Source organism: Danio rerio, chromosome 13, assembly GCF_049306965.1.
Source record: "Danio rerio strain Tuebingen ecotype United States chromosome 13, GRCz12tu, whole genome shotgun sequence".
NCBI lineage: Eukaryota > Metazoa > Chordata > Actinopteri > Cypriniformes > Danionidae > Danio > Danio rerio.
In genome coordinates this window covers 28,810,551-28,836,751 of record NC_133188.1, presented here as the reverse complement: position 1 = coordinate 28,836,751, position 26,201 = coordinate 28,810,551, and the positions used below count along the sequence as shown (strand labels likewise).

General features: G+C 32.7%; 1 protein-coding gene across 1 annotated transcript in view; it reads left to right on the top strand.

Moving 5' to 3' along the window:
• ret (ret proto-oncogene receptor tyrosine kinase) overlaps window positions 1-26,201 on the top strand; it is a 48,177-nt gene that overhangs the window by 14,188 nt on the left and 7,788 nt on the right. Inside the window, exons 2-11 of the mRNA NM_181662.2 lie at window positions 14,759-14,992; window positions 16,425-16,718; window positions 18,011-18,249; window positions 18,335-18,530; window positions 19,519-19,718; window positions 20,767-21,049; window positions 24,260-24,391; window positions 24,497-24,607; window positions 24,720-24,830; window positions 25,853-26,109. Of these exons, the coding sequence (NP_858048.2) occupies window positions 14,759-14,992; window positions 16,425-16,718; window positions 18,011-18,249; window positions 18,335-18,530; window positions 19,519-19,718; window positions 20,767-21,049; window positions 24,260-24,391; window positions 24,497-24,607; window positions 24,720-24,830; window positions 25,853-26,109 (2,057 nt within the window). The remainder of the gene's footprint in view (window positions 1-14,758; window positions 14,993-16,424; window positions 16,719-18,010; window positions 18,250-18,334; window positions 18,531-19,518; window positions 19,719-20,766; window positions 21,050-24,259; window positions 24,392-24,496; window positions 24,608-24,719; window positions 24,831-25,852; window positions 26,110-26,201) is intronic.

Below are 26,201 nucleotides of genomic sequence, written 5' to 3'. Positions count from 1 at the left end.
GTGTTTTTGGCCATGGTGGTTTTAACTGTTTTTTTTTTTCTGCATGATCTGATGTTTCTGAGTTTGTGAGACAGGAAAGACAAAATGTTGTCACTGTGGGAATGTTTCACTGTGCTAAATAGAACGACAAGATGTTGAATTTTTCACAGTGAATTTTCTTGTCTCATAAATTCTTTAAAAAGTCCACAAGTTTAACAGATGTTTACATTCTGTAGACATTGTAATGATGGCCTGAGAACATTTAAAACACAATATTCACATATACCCAGATGAGACTAAGCAGATATGAACTAGTAGTGGAACTTATGGTCAGCAGTCTATAGGGGGAACCGTCAAAAAATTAAGTGTATATTTCCTCTCTTTCAAAGTGCACGTAAGTTTCAGCAACTTTACAATCAAAACACTCATGGCCAACTACACACTTTTGAACTGAGGAAATAATAAATAATTTAGAGGATTTCTGATTCACAGTTGCAAAAGATTTTAGGAAAAGAAAGATCTAGATGTTTCCTTCTAGTTTTGTTGTTTCGAGCTGTTTTAAAATGGAGTCAGTTGTTCACTGTAGTTGGTCATGCTTTGTTTTAGTTGTCACACTCTGGAAAATTCTTATTCAATTTGTATTTATCAGCTTATATATCAGTACAATTATAAAAGAGTTTTCAGCATTGGATAAAACCTCCTATATGGCATTTTTGTTTAAGTAGCCGTTCACACAGAATACACTTTTCAATTCCACTTTGCTACTTTCCCATTTAAACACATGCTAGATAAACATGTTTGACCATTGTGTTTGTCATTTCTCATAGAAGCAGGATTTATGGGAATATATGACAAACAAGTTCACTTTAGGATTCACATATATAAAATGTGTTACGGTATATATGAATCATATGTATTGGAAAAATGACCATTTACACACACACACACATATATATATATATATATATATATATATATATATATATATATATATATATATATATATATATATATATATATATATATATATATATATATAATATTACATAGACATCCATTTTTAAATTTAATCTCAAAATGACTAAAAGAACAACACCACACACATTGAAAAAATCTAATGGTTGGAAATATTAGATTTAATAATTATATATATATATATATATATATATATATATATATATATATATATATATATATACATACATACACACACACACACACACACACACACACACACACACACACACACACATACATACATACATACATACATACATACATACATACATATATATATATATATATACATACATACATACATACATACATACATACATACATATATATATATATATATATATATATATGTGTGTGTGTGTGTGTGTGTGTGTGTGTGTGTGTGTGTGTGTGTATATATAAATATATATATATATATATATATATATATATATATATATATATATATATATATATATATATATTCTTTTTATATATATATATATAATATGTGTTCAAAAATGTACAATTGACCATTTCCCATGTACAGTTGAAGTCAGAATTATTAGCCCCCCTTTGAATTTTTTTTTTTTTAAATTTGTTTCCCAAATGATGTTTAGCAGAGCAAGGAAATTTTCACAGTATGTCTGATAATATTTTTTCTTCTCGATAAAGTCTTATATGTTTTATTTCGGCTGGAATAAAAGCAGTTTTTAATTTTTTAAAAGGCATTTTAAGGTCAAAATTATTATCCCCTTTAAGCTCATTTTTTTAAGATAGTCTACAGAACAAACTATTATGTTTAGAAATGTGTGAAAAATCTTTTCTCTGTTAAATAGAAATTAGGGGAAAAATAAACGGGGGCTAAAAATTCAGGGGGGCTAATAATTCTGACTTCAACTGTATATCAATTGCTACTTTGAATTTCAAAATTAATAAAACTTAAGCTTTTCTTAAAACTGGATGCGTTTTGTGTTCTAAATTTAAAGTAAAAACTTATTCATTGTGAAAGTCTCACTCAAATGAATGCACTCAGAATACCCTGTAATTAAACTGTAAAGAACAGTAGGACATTTCACTGGTCCTAAATAGCTATTATTAAGACAAAATACATTTTTGCATTGGAAAAACTAAAGACTCAGTCAGTTGAATGGGGAAAGATTTGAAATTTGAGATGTAAGGTAAACTTTTAAATTGAGAACCATATTTTTATTTTAAGATGCTACAAAAGACAAGTGCAAAGTTAAACTTGTTTGACAAGCGAATACAAACTGTAGAAAAGACCATGAAAAAGCTGTTTGGATTAATTTTTTATATCTGTATTGGGTTTTACAAAACATTTAATATTAATAACTGCCAACTGGTGTTGTTCTTTTAGTCATTTTGAGATTAAATTCTATATGATATGACTTAAAATTTCATGCATGACTGTATATTAGCTCTGTATGTTGTTTTCCTTGTTCTCTGAATATGTAGATTGTGTAGATATATTTTTTATGTTTGAGACAAGCGTGGACAATATTTGTCCCCATATTATATGTATCTTTTACATACTGATGTGTGATACGCTTAGAAGAGAACATTCTTTTATCAAATGGCTTTTAATAGAAAGGATGTTACTTAAAACATGTTGAAGTTACGTTTCAAGTTAATTGTATGAATTTATTTTGATGATTCCTTTTGCACATTTATGTTGACTACAAGTTTCATTAGAGTATTAGTAGACTGTCTGCTTAATATCTACTGATACTGCTCCACCAACACATTCTCCAGACTAGGGCTGCACGGTATTGGAAAAATCGGACATTGCGATTGTCTACAGTTTTAGGAGTCAGTATTCATGCACAGAAATTAAATAATCGCAACACAAAAAAATGCTTTTATTACTTTGTTTTGTCTTGTTTCTAGTCCAAATATCAAAACATTCTTAGAGCAAGTAAATACTGTTTTGTTTTCACCTTCAGAAGAAATTAAACAGAAAAATTCAGAGTTTTTCTTTGAAACAAGCTAAATTTTCTGCCAGTGGAGTATAAGTAATAAATAATCTTATTTCCGCTTTGAAATGTGGATACTTAGACTAATATTTTAAGTACAATTTTTTTTGCATAAATCATAAATTCTATATAAATACAGTGGTAAATACATTTTTGTAGGTCCTGATCAACTATAATTCAGACTCAAGATTCCATATCTTCGCAATGTGACTATTGCAGATTCACACATTGCCATATCAATGCTAAAACAATATTTTATGAATTTCCAGACTATAAAAACATTGCAAGTACATGTCAACTTAAACTATCCCTAACCCTAACCTTTCTTTCTACTAATACTCCAATGAGAATTAGTTGGCATGTTATACGATGTAACTTAAAATCAACAAAATAAGCTAAAGTGATCATCAAATTAAGGGAAACCCTCTTAACTAGTTAAATGGAAAACAGAATTATGGTCAAATGTTCTCTTTTCATATTTATTTCCATATCACTCAGCCTTAATGGACTCTAATTGTCTGATTTCAAAAAGAACGCTCTGAACCTGCTTCATTTATATCCAGAACTGATTGGTCCCTCATTTTGTAGTGAGCTTGTTGCATCATCAGAAAAGTAGCAAAGTCGAGAGTCACTTTAGTTTAAGCTGAAGAGAGCTGGCACACCTTCTTCTGACCCATAACAACAATCAACAAATCACTGAAGGAAATTATGTGCAGATGTTTCGTATCATGCCTAAGTCAAAATTATTACGACACGTGATTTGACTCGTTAAGCCTTTCCTGTCTCGTTTGAGTGTATATGAGCTCTAAGGTTCAAAGTCAATTCGCCTGTGAGCTGAAATCAATATGTCAGATTGCATCATAGTGTTTACGATCATGATCCATGGCGCGGCTGTGAAGGGTCAGAACACTGAGCCCAATCTGATCAAGTGATCGGCCATAACTTCAAACAACCGCCCTTCATGCCATCATCTACGTGTCGCATCCTGTCACCCATGTCAATCTTGTGATGTCACAGAGTCATTCTTGCAGCGTACTGCTTTTGAGTTAATTAGCTAGATATAAACTGCTCTCTGTTGGCTTCGGGCCTGGAAATAAATTGAATTTGGAATGATTCAAATCAGTTGGACAGGCTGTAGCTGCCGCACCACAAAAGTTCGGAAAGCAAATGACTTGAAGTTTGCTTAACGTTATTTCCTGTCTCGTCTGGCAGCACCAAAACAATATCATTGACATGAAAAGGTTTTACCTCTTGGTTTTTCTAAAATGCTTAATGTATGTAGAAATGCTTTAAGCCACTGACAATAATAAATGTATAAACTTTACATTATGATCACTGCTATAGTTCAGGCATCTTTAATATACTGATGTGTGATGCACTTGGAAAAGAACTTTCTTTAATCAGCTGATTTGGTGTAGGGATGCACAATGTATTGGTTATATCAATAACGACTGCTGGACGCTCTTTACCATTTTTAAAGTACAAAGGCTCCTAAGTGACTGAGGTTGTTGGTTTGCACTCATTTTTAAACCTTTTGCTAATTATTTTATATTCAACGTTTCGTCAATGTTTCGTCACCTTAGAATTATAAGGTTCTATCTGACATTTTTGTCAAAATTGAGTTATTGACATATTCTTATTAAATGACGACTTATTTACATTATGGGATGTTTTTTATAAGTTGTTTACATTTTAAGACTTTTTATTTAAAAAAACAAATGTTACATACATTCTGTTTGCTATGGAATGCAAAAACTTTGGGGGCTCATTTTCTCAAAATAGTTCAGAACGCAGATAGAACCTTTTAATTCCAAGGTGACAATTTGAGCTGAACTATCTGCTGCTGCTTTCAGTGGTATGGCAATAAATGTGACATAAAATGGTGTTTAAACTCACATTGGTAGCATTAACACTGAATAAAGTACATTAACTGTACCTGAGGTGATAATTGTCACAGTAGTTTATGCTGTTGTTCTGGCGGGAGGAAATTGTGTGTCGAGGTCATGGATGGTTAGGACAAACATTTTAAAGCAATGAATGTGACGTAAAATGTTGTTCAAACTCATATTGTTAGCAATTATCACTGAATAAAATACATTAACTGTACGTGAGGTGATCATTATCATAGTAGTTTATACTGTTCTCCTTGGGCGATGACATTTTGTGTGTCAAAGTCATGGATGGTTAGGACTGAAATTGTATGGCAATAAATGTCACATAAAATGATGTTCAAACTCACATTGGTAGCATTTAACATTGAATAGAATACATTTACTGTACCTGAGGTGATCATTGTCATAGTAGTTTATACTGTTGTTGTGGCACAATAAAATATTGGGTGTCAAGAAGGTCATGGATGGTTAAGGCTAAAACTCCATTTATGTGAAACAAAATCCATTAAAAGGTGCTGTCTTCAATTTTTGCGAATCTGAAGTACATTTCTTAGGGAATGTTTTGTTGTATGTTTCCTTCGTACATGTGGGGCTTGTTATACAGATCACCTAGCGAACAACTGACTCAAACCCAACCAATAATGTTAAAAATAAACCATTGAGCTGTTTTATGGTATTTTTTCGGTGTTGTGCAAAGAACAGCACAAAAATAATCCTTTATTCATCAATAGTATAACATCAGTGTGAAAAGGAATACAACTTGTCGATATTATATTGCCTTGTGTAGTCCATTTAACGTAATACTGCAATCAAACATGTGTAAAAAAGTACATTTTTGCAAATTCTTAAAATTGTTAGCATGTATTTCCAAATGGCAAAGTTTGTAATGAAAAGAATGTTACTTAAGTTGAGTTGCATTCATTTTTTAGAGTAATTCAGAACATTAACTACTGAGCTAAGAAAGTAGTTTATGATGTTCTAGACAGGCTTAATGTCACATTAATGTTAGGTTTAAGCCACTGACAAAGATAAACATATAAACTTTCTCTCATGATCAGTGCTTTGTTACTCATTAAATTTAATCACACAACATTTACGTGAATAATTAAGGAGAGGAACTGATCGATAGATTGAAATTGCAGGATGAGCTGTGTTGTTAGATAAGTATGTTCTTGCTTGCTGTCTACGTTTAATATTTAATCAATGGAAGTTCTCGGTTTTTTGCCAACAATCTCTCTGCTTCTCTGTCTTTAGATTGGAACTCATTACTAAGTAGAGTGCGATTTACACTGGCTCAAAAAAAACAACAACAACCATATCACAAACTTGTAGTCTGGCTTCCTAAAGTAAATAACAGTGATATACTAAGAGCCTGTTGAATGTTTAGTTCTAAGGTGTGCAATTATTTCAGGGAAATGCACTGTAATACTGTACACTTTTATATCACTCTGCCAAATGATTCGAGTGTACAACAAAGAATTATAACCCAAATACATAAATTGCAATAGGATAATAGACTTTTTTTGCCACAAAATTGCATCTTTTATATATTTTTCCATATAAACACATACAGAATACAATACAGACTCACACTCTCAAATAAATGTTTCATCAGCACTGTTCTGAAGAGTTACTTTTGCTTTACATGGCAAAGAACAAACAGTGCTAATTTATACTCACCTATTGCTGAAGTATTACTAAAAATTGGACAATCATAACATTTAACTCCATGGTGTAATCTCAGTTGGGCAGAAATCGGTTCATTTTTCGGATTATTGGCCAGGAATATTGTACTTTTCAAGGGTGTGTTTACTTTTGTAGTTTTGCTCTCATGTGATGTGGGAGTATACATTTGAACCTGGTGAATTTAGTTAGCCTAAATGTTTTTTTCTGGCTTATATAGCAAAACTGAACTAACATCCGAAACAATGTTATATAGGTAAATGAACTTGTGCATACCTGTGATGGTATTTATCAGCTGTGTTTGTTTAGATGTTTTTATTGTTGGTTTCTTTAGATGTCTGTGTGCATTTAAATTGCATTCAGGCCAACCATACTAAAGTTTATTTTAAGTGGATTGAGACCTACCATTTCAGTAGACATGCTGAGGCGTTCATTTCGAAAAACCATGCTATTTTTTTACTTGTTTAAACTGCTTAATTTAAATGAGCTAAAACAACACAATTCTAGAGATTTCATTGGGTCAACTTAATTTTTCATGTTCAATCCACATAAATTTGTTAAAAGTGTAAACATAATCGATTTGTGTTAAGACAAAATGAATGAATTGTGTGGAACCCTGCATTTTTACAGTTTGTAATTTCAAGCATAGTTCAGTGATTCTGTTTCCCAAATCCATTGTTCCAATGAACATTCACAAGCAGGTGGCGCCACACCTGTAGACGTAGTTAGCTGCAGTAGACTAAAATCTATACATATATAACTATTTAATGCCAAATATAATCATTGATACATTGGACTGTAAAACCCAAAAAGTTAAGGTAACTCAAACCATTTAAGGAAACCGATTGCAACAAACCATTTAAGTTCAAAAAACTAATCCTAATGAGTACTGTGAATTTAATCCATTTGAGTAAACGAAGCAATCTGACCACAGTAAAACCCAATAAATGAAGAGAACTCAAACCAACTGAGTACTGAACCCAATAAGTTGAGGCAACTCAAACTGTTTAGGGAAACCGATTGCTACAAACCATTTGAGTTAAACTAATTTATATGAGGACTGTGAACTTACTCAATTTAAGTTAAAGTAATAAGAAATTTAAGAGATCAAAACTCTTTTCAAATGAATGGAATTAACTTTCAGTCAGTTTTGAGTTAACTGCACTCATTTCATTTGATAAAGGTGACTGATGGTTTTACAGTGTGTTGTTATTAACTTAATCACACTGCATGTTTAATTAAGCAAGTAATGTCTATTTAGTTTGGCATTTAAAACATATTATTTACACACTTATATATATTTTTAATTTTATAAATGACATTAAAAAGTAGTTCATTAATGAATATCTGACATGATTCAGTATTTTATTGAATTTGTATCAATTTTGTGTAAGGATGTTAACCCTTTACAAAAATCTTTACAATGTGGGATAGAATGTTATTGTATACAGAGCATTTTAGCATATCTAATATCTATCTATAACATCTAATATAAATTATATATATTGTTATATATTATATATTTACAGATATATATATATACATACATACATACATACATAAATATTCAGCATTTGACCTCTTCTTCTATGTGCTTACATAATATTATTTCCAGATGTAAAAGGTCCAACTCAATTCCTGAATTCTACAGTAGAGCAGCAAGGCAAAACGTTTTGCTTTCTTTACCATGTTTTTAGTCTGAGAATCCTTTTCCCAGGAGCATCACACAACTACTCCAGTTTCATGCGTTTATTTAAGCACAACTGAAAATAAATGCTATGAGCGCTGCTCTGAATCTTGGAGTGGCATAACACTGCTAAGCGGTTCACCTGATACACTGACACAGGATGATGAATGAGTGTCACAGCAAATCCAGTGGCTTGTACAACACAGTATCTGCATCAGCCAAGATTAATGCTGCCATCCCTCCGCTCTCCTGCGGCTACAGTTTATAACCGAGCACACGCAAGCCCTACTATGTTTAATTGACTTTCACTGAAAAACACACCAAGACCTCGTCTAACACTTCTTTAAGCATGATTAATTCATATTTAAGAATTGCTTTGGGAGATTCAGGGCCTGGTTGTGGCACACATTTATATCGATGGATTTTTGTATAATTTTGGAATGCATTGGAATGATTTTGTGCATCATATCAGCAAAAAAAAAAATAATAATATATATATATATATATATATATATATATATATATATATATATATATACACATATACAACTCATTAACTATACAAAATCTCGCCAGGGGTACACTGTTAAAATCAAGCACTTTAAATGAATTGCAATTAATGCAACAATTAGTTTTTTAAAAGTTACTTTAATTTACTGATAATTATTCATTCATTTTCTTTTCGGCTTAGTGCCTTTATTATATTATTTAATAATATTATTATATTATTATTACTTTATTATTATAGCCGAATAAACCGCCAACTTATGCAGCATATGTTTCACGCAGCAGATGCCCTTCCAGCCGCAACCCAAAACTGGGAAACACCCAAACACTTTTGCACACATGCTCACATACACTAAGACCAATTAAGGAGAAAACCCCAACGAACACAAGGAGAACATGCAAACTCCACACAGAAACGCCAACTGACCCAGCCGGGGCTCGAACCAGCCACCTTCTTGCTGTGAGGCGATTGTCCTACCCACTTTGCTGCCCTACTGATAATTAAATAATTTAATGAAATATCTTTAGAGATAATATAATGTTTATGCATAGAACTTGTATGAGTTATTTTATTTAAAATACAAATTAAATCAAAACTAGGATTACAAGTTTGTTATCTTTTTCCTAGTTTTGAGGTAAATTAAGAAAAGAAAGAAAAAAAAGTTTGCCCTTGTAATCTTTAATTGAAATCTGAAAATGCCACTCCTGTTTATTTTCAGTAAAACTGTCAGATTAGGCATGTCTTAGGTATTGAGTAACAACCATAACATACTTAACACACCCCTCCAACTTTTGACCACAAACAGAAATGTCATGACAAGGAGGATTCTGTTAGGTTGTAATAACTCTTCTAAAACCCATTTCTAGAACTTACTACCATTTCCCTACTTTACTACAACCAATCAGCTTGTGGGAGAAAAAAACAAGCCACACCCACTGGTTGTTGCTAGATCAGCTACGATTGTGGACGGAAGTTGATGAGAATTATTTATAATATGATTTATTAAATTTCCCAATAATGTCTACCCCAAGCCTAAACCCAACCATTACAGCAATGTAAAAACAATACTTGTGTCGATTATTATTTATGGTATTTATTAAACTACCCAATAAATTGTATTTCATTAACATCTACCCCTAATCCAACCCTAAACCCAACCGTCACAGTACTGTAAAAATATATTACTTATTGTTTTACAGCATCACAAAAATGAAGCTATATGGATGTGCATATCAGCAGATGTATCCTATAAACGTATAGTATAAAGTATAAAAATAAAAGTTCCACTAACTTAAATAATGTTGTTCATTTATAAATGTTTTGAGTGATGTGGACATAAGGAGTTTTGCAGTGTACTGATTTACTTTATATCATAAATTTGACCATACATGTAACTGAATAGAGAAAATGTAACTTACAGCATGACAGGGATAAGCAAAAACTGTGAAGATAAAAATGGCATTACCTCAGAATGGGGAGTATCAGAATTAGGGAGTAAAAATTATTACATTTCATTAGCCGTTGTATTAAAGTAGAAAAGAAAATAATAATGTGGCTCTATTTCCTTTAATAAAAAATAATTTAACTGTAACTGTTTATAACAGTACACTATATGTTGTACAACGCTCCAAAGAGGAAAACACAAACACCTAAGCAATGCACAGATACACTAAAAAATGTATAATACACATAGACATCACCTTTTTAGAATGTTATGTTTATTTACTTTTCACCCTACACACAACACCTCTACTTTTCTTTTCTCTATTTTGACTTTTAACCAGTTTTTTTATTATTATTCAATGACAAACATACAAAATCTAATCTTACACAAAAAAACAATAATTGTAACAATGATAATAACAACAGATCAGTTTAAATAATATTATAAACACATATAAAACAGTAAAAAAAAGAAAAGAAAGAAAAGAGAAAAAAATAAATAGAGATACATAAATAACACAAATACAGCAAGAGGAAAAAAGGACTTAAGTATCTGTGATATTTCTAAAATAATTATCATAATAATCCAAGAAACTATCACCTTTCTTGTTTTTAACCAGTCTAAGAGATTTAATAAAAACATCAATTTCAATTTAAAAATGTGAAAAAGAAGGCTTTGAATTTGAGAATTTTTATATATGAATAAAATATTTTCCTTAAAAAATAAAAAAAAAGTTAATAATGTAGTTCTCTGATATATAAGTTTTACCTTTATAGTAAGAAATAATATCTTGTAGTTGAAAGGGGCTGGAAGAAGCAATGTATACCTATAAGCAAAGTAATTACCTATACCTATATAAGCTTTTCCAAAAGCTTTTTGTGTTTTCATACTCTAAAAATATATGAATCAGAGATTTGTCTTCACTTTTACAAAATGAACATGAACTATCAACATCCATATACTTTGCTGAGTATTATTTATTGCAAATATTTTATGAAGAATTTTGAAACAAAGATCTTTTGTTTTATTGGGAATGCATGCAGTACTTAAATATGGGGTAATAGCCAGTTTTTTTTCCAGTCTGTTAAGTCAATGAAGTATTCCCAGTAAAATTTGCCCTTAGGAACATTATACTTTTTATTTTGGACAATTTGTTAAATATATTTATTATTAGGGCGAAGCAGTGGCGTAGTAGGTAGTGCTGTCGCCTCACACCAAGAAGGTCGCTGGTTCGGTCCTCGGCTCAGTTGGCGTTTATGTGTGGAGTTTGCATGTTCTCCCTGCGTTTGCGCGGGTTTCCTCCGTGTGATCTGGTTTCCCCCACAGTCCAAAGACATGCAGTACAGGTGAATTGGGTAGGCTAAATTGTCCGTAGTGTGTGTGTGAATGTGTGTGTTGATATTTCCCAGAGATTGCGGCTATAAGGGCATCCGCTGCATAAAAATGTGCTGGACAAGTTGGTGGTTCATTCCGCTGTGGCGACCCCGATTATTAAAGGGACTAAGCCGACAAGAAAATGAATGAATATTTATTGTTAAATGTTTTTTTAATGTGCACCTTTTTTGTGAAAAGTATAGTGAAAAGTACTGTATAGTGAAAAGCACTGTACAAATAAACTTGAATTGAATTACATAGCGATGCCTTCAAAGCAAACAGATACTAGCACAAAAGTTTCATTTCGATCTCGCAAGGTCTTTAAAGAATGTTTTATGTCTGCAAGCATGACTGGTGACCCTATAAAGGAAGAAGCAAAAACCAGTCCTGTGTGTTGTCTTCGTGTCTTGACAAGGCATTTAATAAAAAGGCTTGTAGCGTTCCTGACTGCGTCTCCATCCTTCAGGAAGGTTGGCCACATTGTATCCATCAATCCGGCCTGCTGTCATCCCAGCACAGCTAAATTAAATCAATGTCTGAAACCAGAGACAAGGCTTCAACTGCAGCAACAGAAATAGAAAATCTAGTTTTGCTGTCTGCTAATGATATTAGTACGTTCCTAAGTGGCCGCCCACCGTCGTCAGGCAGGAACACAGGAGAGATATAATTACAGCCTGAACACTTGCATCTCCATTTACTGGTAAAACACATGGGGATCTTACAGTGTTTTATAGATTAACCCCCCTTCACACACACCCCACCCCAGTCCTCCATCCACACTCGTCCTGCAGGTAATGATTCATTTCTAAGCAGTATTATGTTATCCTCTGTAATTAAACTTTCCAAGGTGAACCCAAGGAGAATCGGGGACCGCATCATATTGACCATGTGAGAAATTCATTAAAAGGCAGACGTCAATGACATACGAGACGCTGTTTCATTTTCCGATGACAAAGGAGAGAGGGCTATTTCAACAGAAAGCGGATGTGTTTAATGAGTTCATTGTGTAAACCTGCCTACTTGCATGGATGTTTCTGTTGTACGACAGATTTGAGATAAGAAGCAGATCAATAAGAGAAGATTTGATGATAACTATTGAACGTATAATCTGTGTCAGGGGTTAAATCATGTTTTGTTTTTAGAGAGATAAAATAGTCAAATGTTGCATCATCATTTATTATTATTGATATTCCATGTTGCATAGTTTTAAGCTCAATAAACATTAGCATTAGTTACTGTATTGATTATTACAGCCAAAAGTAGATGTTATTTGTCTTTAAAACAACAGAAAAATAAAAACCATAAAATATTCAAATATATAATATGTTTGTGTGTCTGTTTAACTTCAATTTATTGTTCATGTGTATGAGTAAATCATACATTTTCATATTTTCCAAACGTTAAATAAAAGCAGATTTTAAAGTTATTTTTGGATATATCAAATAACAAAAAGCTTTATGTTTTATGACTTGTTTATATTAATTTTAGACAATACCACAGTTTTCCCAGAGATGGGTTGCGGCTGGAAGGGCATCAACTGCGGAAAAACCGTGCTGGATAAGTTGGCGGTTCATTCCGCTGTGGCAACCCCCGATTAATAATTAAAGGGACTAAGCCGAAAAGAAAATTAATGAATGGGATGAAGATACCACAGTATTTGGAATTATTTAAGAAATCAGTATTTGGTATAATAATCCTGATTTTCAATCATGTCAAATGAAGGCATTACATTGTAATTTCTGACCAGTTTTCAGTCATTTTCTAGAAATAAAATGCTTTAAAGGTGCAGTATGTAAGTTTGACACCCAGTGGTTGAACTAGGTATTGCATTTCTGGTTTAAAACACATGCAAGCGCAGGTTGCCAGATTGATGACATCAACAGAAGTGTGCCTAACTATTGAGCCTAAAGGCTGATTTAAGCCTGATTTAAACCTTGTTCAAAATTAAAGCATTTAGATAGAAAGAATATTTTCATATTAAAAGAGGTTTTTACCTAACCAACACTTTTACCCTAACCAACCATTTTATAAATGGCTTCTATTTCTTGCAGCTGAACAACAGAATTTTACCTCAGCTACACTTCATGTGCTTTATTCAGTGTAAAATGCTAATAATGTAAGTGTGAATGTCATTTTGCATGGCATTTATTGCCATCCCACTAAAAGCAGCAGATGATAGTTCACTTCAAATCTTGAAAACAAAATTAACTGATTGAAACTGACTCAAAACTATCCCATATCAGTGATTCACCATGTACATTTAATAATGTTAAAGAGGTTTAATATGTATTAATTAGATTATCAAACTTATGTTGGAGTGCAGTAAGTGCAATATTGTGTTGGCTGTGTTTAAATTTCCACCATTTTGTTTTTTATGGTGCAAACAGCCAAATCGTTTATCACTGTAAAATCTCATCTCGTAGGGTGTTATGACATCGGGTTACAATGTAACCTGCTCACCTAATGTTTGTTCATAATATTTATATCATTTGCTAAGTAATAACCACCTCATGTATAAATCTGAATCTGAGTCTGCTACAGTCCACAGGAAGTTACATTTAGGTCACGGATGCACACTTTGAGAGCCTTCCTGACTGGATAAATGAAATAAGTGGTTTTCCACCAAGGCAACCAACGGTGCTGAAATATAATTGGTTGAAATGGCATTGGCCGGGTTAAAAGAACCAAAACAAAGACAGCCGTTCCAGCATGTAGCGCACATTTTCAAAGCAGAATATCAAGCAGAACACTTTAGCATTGTTTTTCAGATAAAAGAGAAACAATAAACTGTAAACAGATTACAGTATTTTAGAAGAGTCAAAAACTTGTTATTAGACATTTACAGGATAAAATAGATATTAACAATCTACTCAAACCAATAAATCCTTTGTCAAGTCCTCTGCATTATTTAATCTTTAAAGTTGTTCTTGTCTATTTAATGTTCATCTGAGGTTCAGTTTTCTTGCAAACGTCCTGCGGAGTCAGATTAAATTTTTTTGACTCAAATGCTTTTGGTCTGAACTTGTATTGAACCCAGAATATCCATTTATTCCATTGTTAAAATGATGAAAGTGCTACGATTTCTTCATTGGTGATGGATGTAAAAAGTGTGTAAAGGACAGCCAAAATGTGACAATGTCTGGATCCGAAACTGAAATATTAAATCTCTGTGGTGTTATATTTGCTGTGTGTTTTGGACAGGTTCATTCGGGCTGTATTTTCCTCAAAGGCTTTACACAGAGAACATCTACGTGGGTCAGCAGCAGGGATCACCGTTGCTTCAGGTCATTTCAATGCGGGAATTCCCTACAGAGAGGCCTTATTTCTTCCTGTGCTCGCACAGAGACGCTTTTACATCATGGTTTCACATAGATGAGGCGTCCGGAGTTCTTTATCTCAACAAAACCCTGGAGTGGAGCGACTTCAGTAGTTTACGTGAGTTCAACATATCCACTGAAAGAAATGATTCATTGGATTTACTAAATGTTTTTTAAGGTAAGTGGTTGCAAACAATTAATATGGGCTGAATTTAAAAAACAAACAAATTAAATTGAACATTACAAAATTTAATTTGCTCATTTAAAACCAGCCCATATACATAGTTTGCAATCACTTACCTTAAAAAAACATTTAGTAAAAGTATATATTTAGTTTATAGAAAGAACCATTGTAATTTTCTTCATTATTTTGCTTATATATTCTGGGTATTCTTGGATTTTATGGGTTTAAATTGTTCGTATCATTTTATTGTACTCATATATTTTATGTTATTTTAATACAATTTTAATTTACTTATAAAGTAAAATAATAAATAAATAAATCCCTATGGTATGTGATTTATGATATGGGATATGATTTTCCCTTCCAAATTTTTTTTTAAATGCGCTGAGAGTTTAGACGACTGTAATGAATTCTATTATTATTATTATTATTATTATTATTATCATCATCGTCGTCATTATCATCATCATTATACAGTTATTTGTTTAGTGTGCAGTTGTTCTTCTTTATGTACTACTAAATTTACTAAATTCATTCTTTAAAAAATATGAAGATTTTTAACAAGGTATATTAAGTATTTTTATTGCATATTCTATACAACTCTTAAGCAATAATACTTATGATTACTACTAGTTTAATACTAGTTTATTATGCTTATATATAGGCTATATTAGTTATATATATTGTATGTTATATATACAGTTAACTAATATAAAAATAATATTAATATTAACTAATATTAAAACTAATATTAAAGCCTAAATATTTTGTTACTTAAAAAAAACAAATAACTAAAACTAAACTAAATTAAAATTGAGTAAAAAGAATACTGACAGTTCAAACTGTAAAAAAAATACTTATGAAATTACTAATTACTAAAAATAATTGGTGACACAGTGGCGCAGTGGTTAGCATGATCGCCTCACTGCAAGAAGGTCACTGGTTCGAGCCCTGACTGGGTCAGTTGCCATTTCTCCGTTTCCTCCTGGTGCTCCTATTTCCCACAGTCCATGCGGTACAGGTGAATTGAATAAGCTAAATTGGCCGAAGTGTGTGTGAGAATGCAAGAGTGTATGGGTGTTTCCCAGTGTTGGGTTGCGGCTGGAAGGGTATCCGCTGCGTAAAACATATGCTGGAAAAGTTGGCGGTTCCTTCTGATTAATAAAGAGACTAAGCCGAAAAAAAATGAATGACTGAATAAACATAAATAAAAATATTATAAATAAGGTTAAAATCATATATATATATACAATGGTGTAGTGCTGTTGTAAGACATTGTCATTGTGTATATATTCATACACTATCTATTATAAGTGTTTTTGGAGACTTGATAAATGACTGTCCTGTCATAATGTCTGTCCTCCAGGCAGCGGCTCAGTTCGCTCCCCGAAGGATCTCACCCTGAAGGTCGGAGTCTCTTCAACTCCCCCAATGAAAGTGATGTGCACCATCCTACCCACAGTGGAGGTCAAACTTTCGTTCATCAATGACACAGCGCCCTCCTGTGGTCAGGTCGAGCTCAGCACATTATGCTTCCCTGAGAAGATCTCCAACCCCCACATCACTGAAAATCGCGAGCCAGGAGCCCTGCGCCAGCTGCGCCGCTTCACACACATGAGCATCTGCCCAAACTACACCATCAGCTATGGAGTGGTTGCAGGTATGGACTAAGCCCAGTGTGAATATCAATGCTTTTCTGTTTAGTACAGCACTGCAAGATACTGGCTGCTTTCAAAAACTGCTTCATGATGTGAATCTTTTGTTTTGAATCATTAGTTTGGTGTGCATATCAAAATGACAAGTTTTCTTGATTTCAAAACTCTGAAAATTCAATGGTTCTCCACTGAGTTCATCAAGATTGCCCCCACGCACCAAAGAATTATACAAGCTTCATTGTTTTTAATCTAATTTTGAACAGTTATAAAAGTTTGTAGACATTTTAATGGGACATGAGTAAAATAAAGGATGTCGTTCCAATCACTCAAGAGCTTCATTCAACTTCAGAGACAGAAATTAAGGTATTTTAAATGAATAAACAAAAGATATTCAACAGAAATAGGGATATTCAAAGTCTAGAAAAGCAACCAAATACATTGTCAAACATTTCATGTTGCTTCAGTGGTTCAATTGTAATCATTTAAAGCTCCATGGATGGAAACTTTGCTCTAAAAAAAACTGTGATAACAACTTGGTTTCTCTTCCAGTATGATGTACTGCTATAAAGTCAGCAGTGCAGAATGTGTTGTCAAAAGTTTTGTAATACCTGTAGTAAATGCACACAATGATCTGAGGCAGAAGAAATAGGCAAACAAGGCCTTTTTTACAGCTTTTTGGCACACAAAAGGGTTCTTAGAGCTTCCTTTTATTATATTTGAACCACTGAAGTCACATGGAAAGTGTTTTTGGTTGCTTTTCTCATCTTTGAACATCTCACAGCCTCTATGGAGTTTGAGAGAGCTCCTGGATTTCATCTAAAATGTAATCATTTGTGCTCCTAAGATAAATAAAGATCTCAGAATGACGTGAGGATGAGTAATTTTTGGCTGAAATAATCATTTAATGGTAGAAAATAGTTTCACATTGGGCTGTTTAGCAGAGCTCACCATGCAACAAACAAAATAAGTATTGTAAATTGATAAAAGAAGGCACATTATGCTGATTTGTTGTATATTTAATGATGTTAGATGGTTAGCTAAATGCATTTGATCAATTATAGTCAATAAATCTTTGCTAAATGTGTTTGTAAAAGCTGTTTTTGATACATTTTTGACATGGGTTTTTGTTGTATTTGCACAGATTTGACCAGCAGAGTTACTCAGTCTGTGATCATTTGAACACTTCAAAATCATTATATGAAGCAATTGGTCTAAGTCATTTAAAGATTTGGAAAACTTATTTTCTCCCGTCACTACTCTAAGATGGATTGTCTGTGCTTGTTTATATTTAATTCAGGATCTTCTGTACCGTTTGCGGTCGACGACTCCACTTCTGAACTAGTGGTCACAGCACAAGTGGACCGCGAGGAGAAGGAAGTGTATCATCTGGATATAGTCTGTATGGTACGAACAGAAAGAAATCTGGAGGAGGTCTTCAGATCTTTACATGTGAACATCTATGATGAAGATGATAATTCTCCTTATGTCAACGGGACTGACACTGAAGACGTCTTAGTAGAGTTTGACCGCAGTGAGGTGTGTGCTATTTTGTGTGTGTGTGTGTGTGTAATCTTCTTAGCTTTTTTGATCTTGTATATTAATAAGCTTTTCTCTTTTGTAGGGTACTGTGTTTGGGACTCTGTTTGTATATGACAGAGACACAACACCAGTTTATCCCACAAACCAAGTTCAAAATAAACTGGTGGGGACCCTGATGACAAATGACTCCTGGATCAAAAATAATTTTGCTATTGAACACAAGTTTAGGGAAGAGAAAGCTATTTTTGGAAATGTCCGTGGGACTGTTCATGAATACAGTGAGTACAAAAACAGTTTTTTGCTTATTTTTAAACATAATTTTAGTGCTTTTAAAAATGTTTTTCCTCTTGGTGTTTATCTCACTATATTCACTCTTTAAATATAAAAATGAAAGGGCTTTATTCTTAACCCTAAATGACATGTTAGCCACTAGATGGCAGCACAGTAAAACAAAAAATAAGACAAATAATAAAATATTATTATTATTATTATTATTATTATTATTATTAAACCTACCTTAAAATGTGTAATCAAAACATTTAGTACTAAATAATACGCCAAGTCGATTAATATAATAAAGCTTGTCCCATAATCTAAGCACACATGAATTTTCTATTTTCATTTTGCAGATTTAAAAAACTCTTTCCACAAAAAGTACAAAAGTGGTATTTCACACTGGCATGAACTTTAAGATGTATACCCCGGTATAAAAAAAACCCTCAAATTCAAAAATATTCTCAATGCATCATCTCTAAACAGAGAGACTAACAAATATTTGTGATACAGACAGTGATTTATGATGTTGCCACTGATTCACAAATGCTCAATATAAACAATCAATACGCTTTTTTGCCTCCGAATTGGTAGAAGGGAATATGAAATCCTTTTTACTATCTCACAGTGTCATATTGTTTCTCCAGTGATAGAATGAAAAGTCTGAAGTCATTAAATATTGCCTATAGTTAATTTTCACCCACACTGTATAATGCACAGAAGAGTGAACGTGATAAGATTTTACAATATACTCACTTTTTCATTCTTTCTCATAAAGTTTATGATGCTAGTTTTGTTTCTTTTAAAATAAATAGAGATTTTAAAAATTGTGTATTCTGTTGCATCTCTTAAATGGATGACTCTTGATTGTGATTTTAAGTCAAAAACTGATCATAATTGCTGAGTGCACTATAATTGATCAGTTTACGTTTTCTATTTTTTTTTTCATATTGTGTGTAATGGACTGTCCTATAATGTGCTGTCTGCCCTCAGAGCTGAAACTCAGTCAGAATCTGTCTGTGACGGAGCAGCGCTCATTTCTGTTGGGCTACCTGGTCAATGACACCACTTTTCCAGGCCCAGAGGGAACAGTGCTGTTACACTTTAATGTGACTGTCCTGCCAGTTCCCATTCGCTTCTCCAATGTCACTTATTCCTTCACGGTCTCACAGAAGGCAACAACTTACTCCCAGGTGCTTTACTGATGAGTATAATCATTTCTAACTTGTCCAAACAGGAGTGCTACTGTAAATATTGAAATTATTTTTTTAACCAGTAGAATAATAAATATTTCTTTGGCAACTAGCTAAAATTAAATTTTCCGCCGCATTAATTTAATTCAATTAACAAAAGAAATTGCTATATCTTTAGTTGACTAATAAAAAGAAACATTTGCTTATGTTAATGATACTGGTCACACTTTACAATAAGGACCCATTATTTAATGCATTAAAAGTGTTTTAGTTTGTAAATAATAGTGTGTACATGACTCTAGACCACAAAACCAGCAATAGGGGTTAATTTTCAGAGATGTACACAGTTTGAAAGTTGAATAATTAAGCTTTAATGTAGGATTTGTTAAGATGGGACAATATTTGTCTGATTTTGATAAGCTGGAAAATGAGGGTTCAAAAAAATCTAAATATTGCATATTTTTCACATTTAAAGTTGTCCAAATTAAATTCCTAGCAAGGCATTTTACCAAACTAAAAATGTGTTTTGATATATTTACCCTAGGAAATTTACAAAATATCTTCACAGAACATGTTTGCTTTATTGAAATTCTATTTTAAGCTGCTTGGACATAATTTACAATGTAAAAGCGCTGTATAAATAAACTTGAAGTAAATTAAATTGAATTATTATGCAGTTTTGACTTAACATCCTAATGAAAAACAATAACTTTCATTATTTTGATTTTAAAAAAATATACATGTGCAACATAATACTGGTTTTGTGGTAAAGGGTCATATATAGTGTTTATTAATTAAGTTTATTAGTAGTAGAAACTTACTAGTTTTTCTTAATACTTAACTAACATACAGTTTTAACAGAAATATTTTATTTAAATTTATTAGTAAATGTTGAAACTAATGCAATTAATTAATGTTTAATATAATATATGCTATGTAAAATAATTTTCATTATTAGTGTGAACAAATTTTAGGTCGAAATTGCAATTTATTTGGTCAGTTACTCCAGACAGTTCGCATTAATGTGTCTCTTGTGTTTTTTTTTTAGATTGGAAAAGTCTGTGTGGAGAACTGTCAGAAGTTTAAGGGCATTGATGTGACCTATCAGTTAGAGATTGTCGACAGGAACATCACTGCTGAAGCTCAGTCCTGTTACTGGGCGGTTAGTCTTGCACAAAACCCGAATGATAATACAGGCGTTCTCTATGTGAACGACACCAAAGTGTTACGCAGACCAGAGTGCCAAGAGCTGGAGTATGTGGTCATTGCCCAGGAGCAGCAGAACAAGCTTCAGGCCAAGACACAGCTCACCGTCAGTTTTCAAGGCGAAGGTAAGCTTAAACGTTTGCAAGACTAAAGTGGAGATAAAAATTTGAGAACAAGCTAAGCAGTGATGAAAAGATCACTGAAAAGTCCTATTCAAGTAAAAGTAAAATTACTTGCCCAAAAATCTTGTGCAGGTAGAGTAATAAGAAATAAATGACATTGATGAAAGTTTGGTCACTGCAGGCTTTCAGTCAAAATTCTCTTAAAGACATGGGTGTAAAGTAATAATTAGTGTAATTGAGTATTTTTTTTCTGAGGAATTGTGCGTTACTAAGTGGTGAGCACTTAACTTTTACAGTACACTTCTGCAGATCCTCACTTGTCTTTTGATTGGTTTAAATAAACTGGATTTTCATGTGTAGATTGAGCAGCAATCCTAACAAGTCTTGAGCTTGATTTGTGGAGCTTAGTATCTGTTCTAAATACTAGGTACAAATGAAAAGTAACCATTCTTAGAGTAGTTAAGAGTAGTGAGTATTACAAAAATTGTAGATCTGTTAATGTTATTCACTTTGAAGGTTCACCAAGGTTATGCATTTTGACTGGTTATGCATTAAGCTAAGAGTGTCCAGCAGTTGACTCCTCAAACCAAGCTCAAGACTGGTTAGGATTGCTGCTCATGGAGATATTGTTTATTTAAACCAATCAAAAGACAAGTGAGGATCTGCAGAAGTGTTTTCAGATTAGTGTGCCATATGCATTAGACATTTAGCCACAGGTCTGTGGGCGGTCCTTGGTGTGACATGATTTGATTGGATGGGAATCCTGGAACTGATTATTCTACTTAGCCAATAACCGTGGACAAGAAAAAATAAACATAAAGTAGTGACTGCAGGGTAAAATAGCACAGTAAAAGTACCGATATAGAACTAAAAATGTACTCCAGTAAAAGTAAAGTGCACACCACTTAGTAAAGTTCAATTCCTCAAAAAAAAAATACTCAATTACAGTAATTAGAGTATTTGTAATTTATTACTTTACACCGCTGTGTTTAAGAGAATTTTGACTAAAACCCTGCAGCGACCAAACTTTCATCAATGTCACTTATTTCTTCACAGTCTTAAAGAAGGCAACAACTTACTCCCAGGTGCTTTACGGATGATTTTAATCATTTGAACTTGAGCAAACAGGAGTGAAGAAGTGCTACTGTAAATATTAATATCTAGATTATTATCAGCACAATTAAAATGATAAATATTTCTTTCTCAACTAGCTAAAATATAGGTATACATTGCATTTATTTTAATTCAATTAACAAAAGGAATATTTCTATCTTTAGTTACCTAACAAAAGAAACATTTGCTTATGTTAAATGATACCAGTCACACTTTACAATAAGGACCCTTTATTTAATGTATTACAAGTGTCACTAATAATATGTACACACTAAAACATAAATGGGAGAATTATCTGAGATTTAAACAGTTTGAAAGTCGATTAAATATGCTTTAATATAGGAAATGTTAGTTTAAGACAATATCTGGCCAATTTTGATAAGCTGGAATCTGAGTAAAAGTACTGATATAGAACTAAAGAATCTCTAAGAATTTAGACTGAAAGCCTGCAATGAACAAAATTTCATCAGCAGAAAGCAGCAGAAAGTTAAAACTGTAAAAAAAATGAATACTTATTAAATAACTAATTACAAGAGGTGTTCATTCCGCTGTGGCGACTCCTGATGAATAAAGGGAATAGGGTGAAGGAAAATTAATGAATGTTTGTTTTCAAAACCGTGAAAAGACTGAACCCAAAGTGTGTCCACAAGTCAATGAAAGGTGAGAAGTATAAGTGTCATGAATTGTGTTTTTTTTTTTTGACCAATTCAACCTTCAGAAACGTTATCTGTAATCTTTCATCATGCAACAATCATTTCTGTTCCCTAATCATGACCACAGTGTTTTCTACAAAATAAAGAGTTTTTAGTTGAAACTTCTTGTTTTTTTTTGTTTAACAGTTTTACTACACTGTAAAAAAATGTTACTTTACTTTAAAAAGGTGAATAAACCCAATAACTTAAAAGCAACAAGTTGATTTTACTTTAAAAAAGTCAGTAAACTCATTGACTTGACTTAACTTCTATAAGTACACTATAAAAACTTATTAGTTACTTAAAGCAAGTAAACCAATTGCCTTAAAAGCAACAAGTTGACTACACAAAAAACAATATAAGTAAATCAATTGTAACTTGGAACTGTTGAGTTGACTTAATTTTTAGAATTATGTAAATTGTACTCACTTAAAAATAATAATAATAAAAGTAAACTTATTACTTTTTTTCAATACAGCTTTATTATATTAGTCTTTTCTAGCTTTTCTGTATCTAGCAAAATGACATACAGTAAAATATATCTGCTCTTCCAGACTCCAGTGTGTCGTCTAAATTCCATACAGGCTATAATTGTATATTTTATAAACTTAATGAAGCAGCAAATATATAATATTTTAATTATTACAGTATTATTAGAAAACAGATGAGCTAAAATAGTCTGACACTGTACAAAGGGATTAGTTGATTTTAAGAAGGGAGTATAATTAGCATAATTATTCAAATGAAGTCCACATAACAGTTCCAAGTTACAATTGGTTTGCTTACATTACTTTTGTAAAGTCAACTTGTTGCTTTTAAGGCAATTGGTTTACTCGCTTTTAGTAACTAATCACTTTTTACAGTGTATGCACATAGGTTGTTTACCTAATAATTATGATGCAATGAGTTTACTGTTTTTTTAAGTAGAGTCAACTAATCACTTCTTACAATGTAACACAGTATAGCCACAACTAAAATTCCTTCAAATATTGAATGCTAAAGATTACATTATTTCTGAAAAAAGCATGTGTTTATAATTAGAAATTCGTCACCTTAAAATTTTAAGGTTCTATCTGACATTTTTGTCAAAATTGAGTTTTGATTGACATATTCTTATGACAATTTATTTACATTTTAATTTTGGGATGTTTTTTACATTTTAAGAAACAAATCTTAAAAAAACATATTTGCTATGCGGAATGCAATAGCTCAATATCTCAAAATCTTTCAGAACACAGATAGAACCTTATAATTCCAAGGTGACGAATTGTTCTTCAATTTTGATCTCCACTGTATGTCCATGAATATTAGTCATGACCAGTACTGGTGAAAGCATCTTCAGTGTTTTAATACTAATAACACTATAATCTTGCTCTGCTCTTTTTTTTTCTTCAATTGTGCCATGTAGCAGATTCACTGAAAACGGATGAGCCACGATTTCCAGCTTGTGCAGAAAAGAGACAGCGAGGAGACTGTGAGGCGACTCGAGGCCTGGGAGCCCCAACAGGGAGATGCCAGTGGAGACAAGGCCGAGATAAAGGTTACCCACAATCCCCTTGACTACTACAAGGACGTGCAAATCAAATACACTGCACTTTACTTTATTATTGTGTTTGCTGAAAAACTAATTCTGTGTTGTTTGCAGGAATATCAAAAAGATACTCCACCTGTTCCCCCAACCTCGGCACGTGCCCTGATGGTTACTGTGATGCCATTGAGAGCAAGAACATCTCCATCTGTCCTCAGGATTGCTCCAGTAAGACGTATTTGAGCACTTGTTTTGGTGCAGTGTTGTTTAGTTTGATCAGCATAATTGTGCAATGGTGCATTAAGGAAGTGAAATGTCTATATCTGTGTCTTTTTGTCAGGTGAGGCCATAATCGGCGGTTATGAAAGGGACCTGTATGGAATCAAAGCTGGACATGGGACCTGTTACTGCTTTGAAGGAAAGTGCTTCTGTGAAAGAGATGAACCGGAGGGTGAGCTGCAGCTGATTGTTTTTTTCTCTGTAAAGATTGTATTTTTTATATTATTTTCGGACTTTCGTAACTTCACAGAAGATAAATTAAGAAGTTCTCAAAGTTAACAGAATTGGGGATTATTTTATTATAGTTGCAAAACTTTTGTATCAGTTGTTTGTTTAGGTATTTATTTATTTTTTTATTTAAATAGACATGGACCTCACAATTACACTGGACAAGTGTTTTAGCATACTTGCTAACTCTCAACAACTATCCACAGGAGCCTTGACCTAAAATGAAACTAAAATAGATACATATAAACTATTATAAACATTAAAACACATTATAAACATATACATTTATAAATTTATAAATTATAAACACATCATTTTTTCCATAAAATTGCTATAAGGTAAAAGCATAGTCAGCATGATCAAACAAACTAATAGTATTTATTTATTATTTATTTATGTAAACACTGCTGTTTTATTTTTAACCTCTTTTTAAGAACACTACTAAAAACATTTATATTCCTTTCTAATTTTAGGCTTACGTAAATCATTCTACTATTTGGTTTCCGTAACTGAAACCAAAAACAGATTGATCAAAAGTGGTCTTACACTTTGGAACAAGACAGTCAACATTAGCAGTTGCTTGTTTGACTTGTGTGAGAGGTTTAATGCCTACTTATTAGATTCGTTCACTTCTTCAATAACTTTATTTTTAATCATCACCTCAAATTTATCCCTTGCAGGCCTATTTCATTTGAAGAAGCACATAGAAACTGTTTTCTTGCCATTTAACGTTAAATGAGACAGCGCAAGCCATCTTGAAAAATGTTGTCTGAGTCAGTTGCTCACCTGCCCGGCAAGGTGTTTTAGCAGAGACATACTGTAGATGACTGTGTCCTCTGTATGAGCTCCTTACCTGTCCTCACATTTGTAAAAAGTATTTTTAAAAGTTGTATATACAGAGGGTTGTTTATTCATTGTCTAGTTTTTGAAACTGAAAGAAATGCATTGCTTTGAATTGTTTTTCAGATGATATATGTAACGACATGTGCAAGACCGTCATTGCAACTGGTATCATCCTGTCCTTCATTGTCTCCGTTCTCCTGTCCTCGTACTTCATCCACCGTTACCACAAGACCACCCCAAAGCCACCCATTGCTTCTGCTGAAATGACCTTCCGTCGGCCAGCCCAGTCTTACCCTATCAGTTACTCGGCCAATAACGTTCGTCGCGCTTCTCTCGATTCCATGGAGAACCAGGTGGCCATTGACACCTTCAAAATACCTGTGAGTCCTGCTCAGCATTTTAAATGTTATGCCTAATTTTGATCAACTCTAACTGATTAATAAAAAAGTATTATTTTCAAATTTCTATTAAC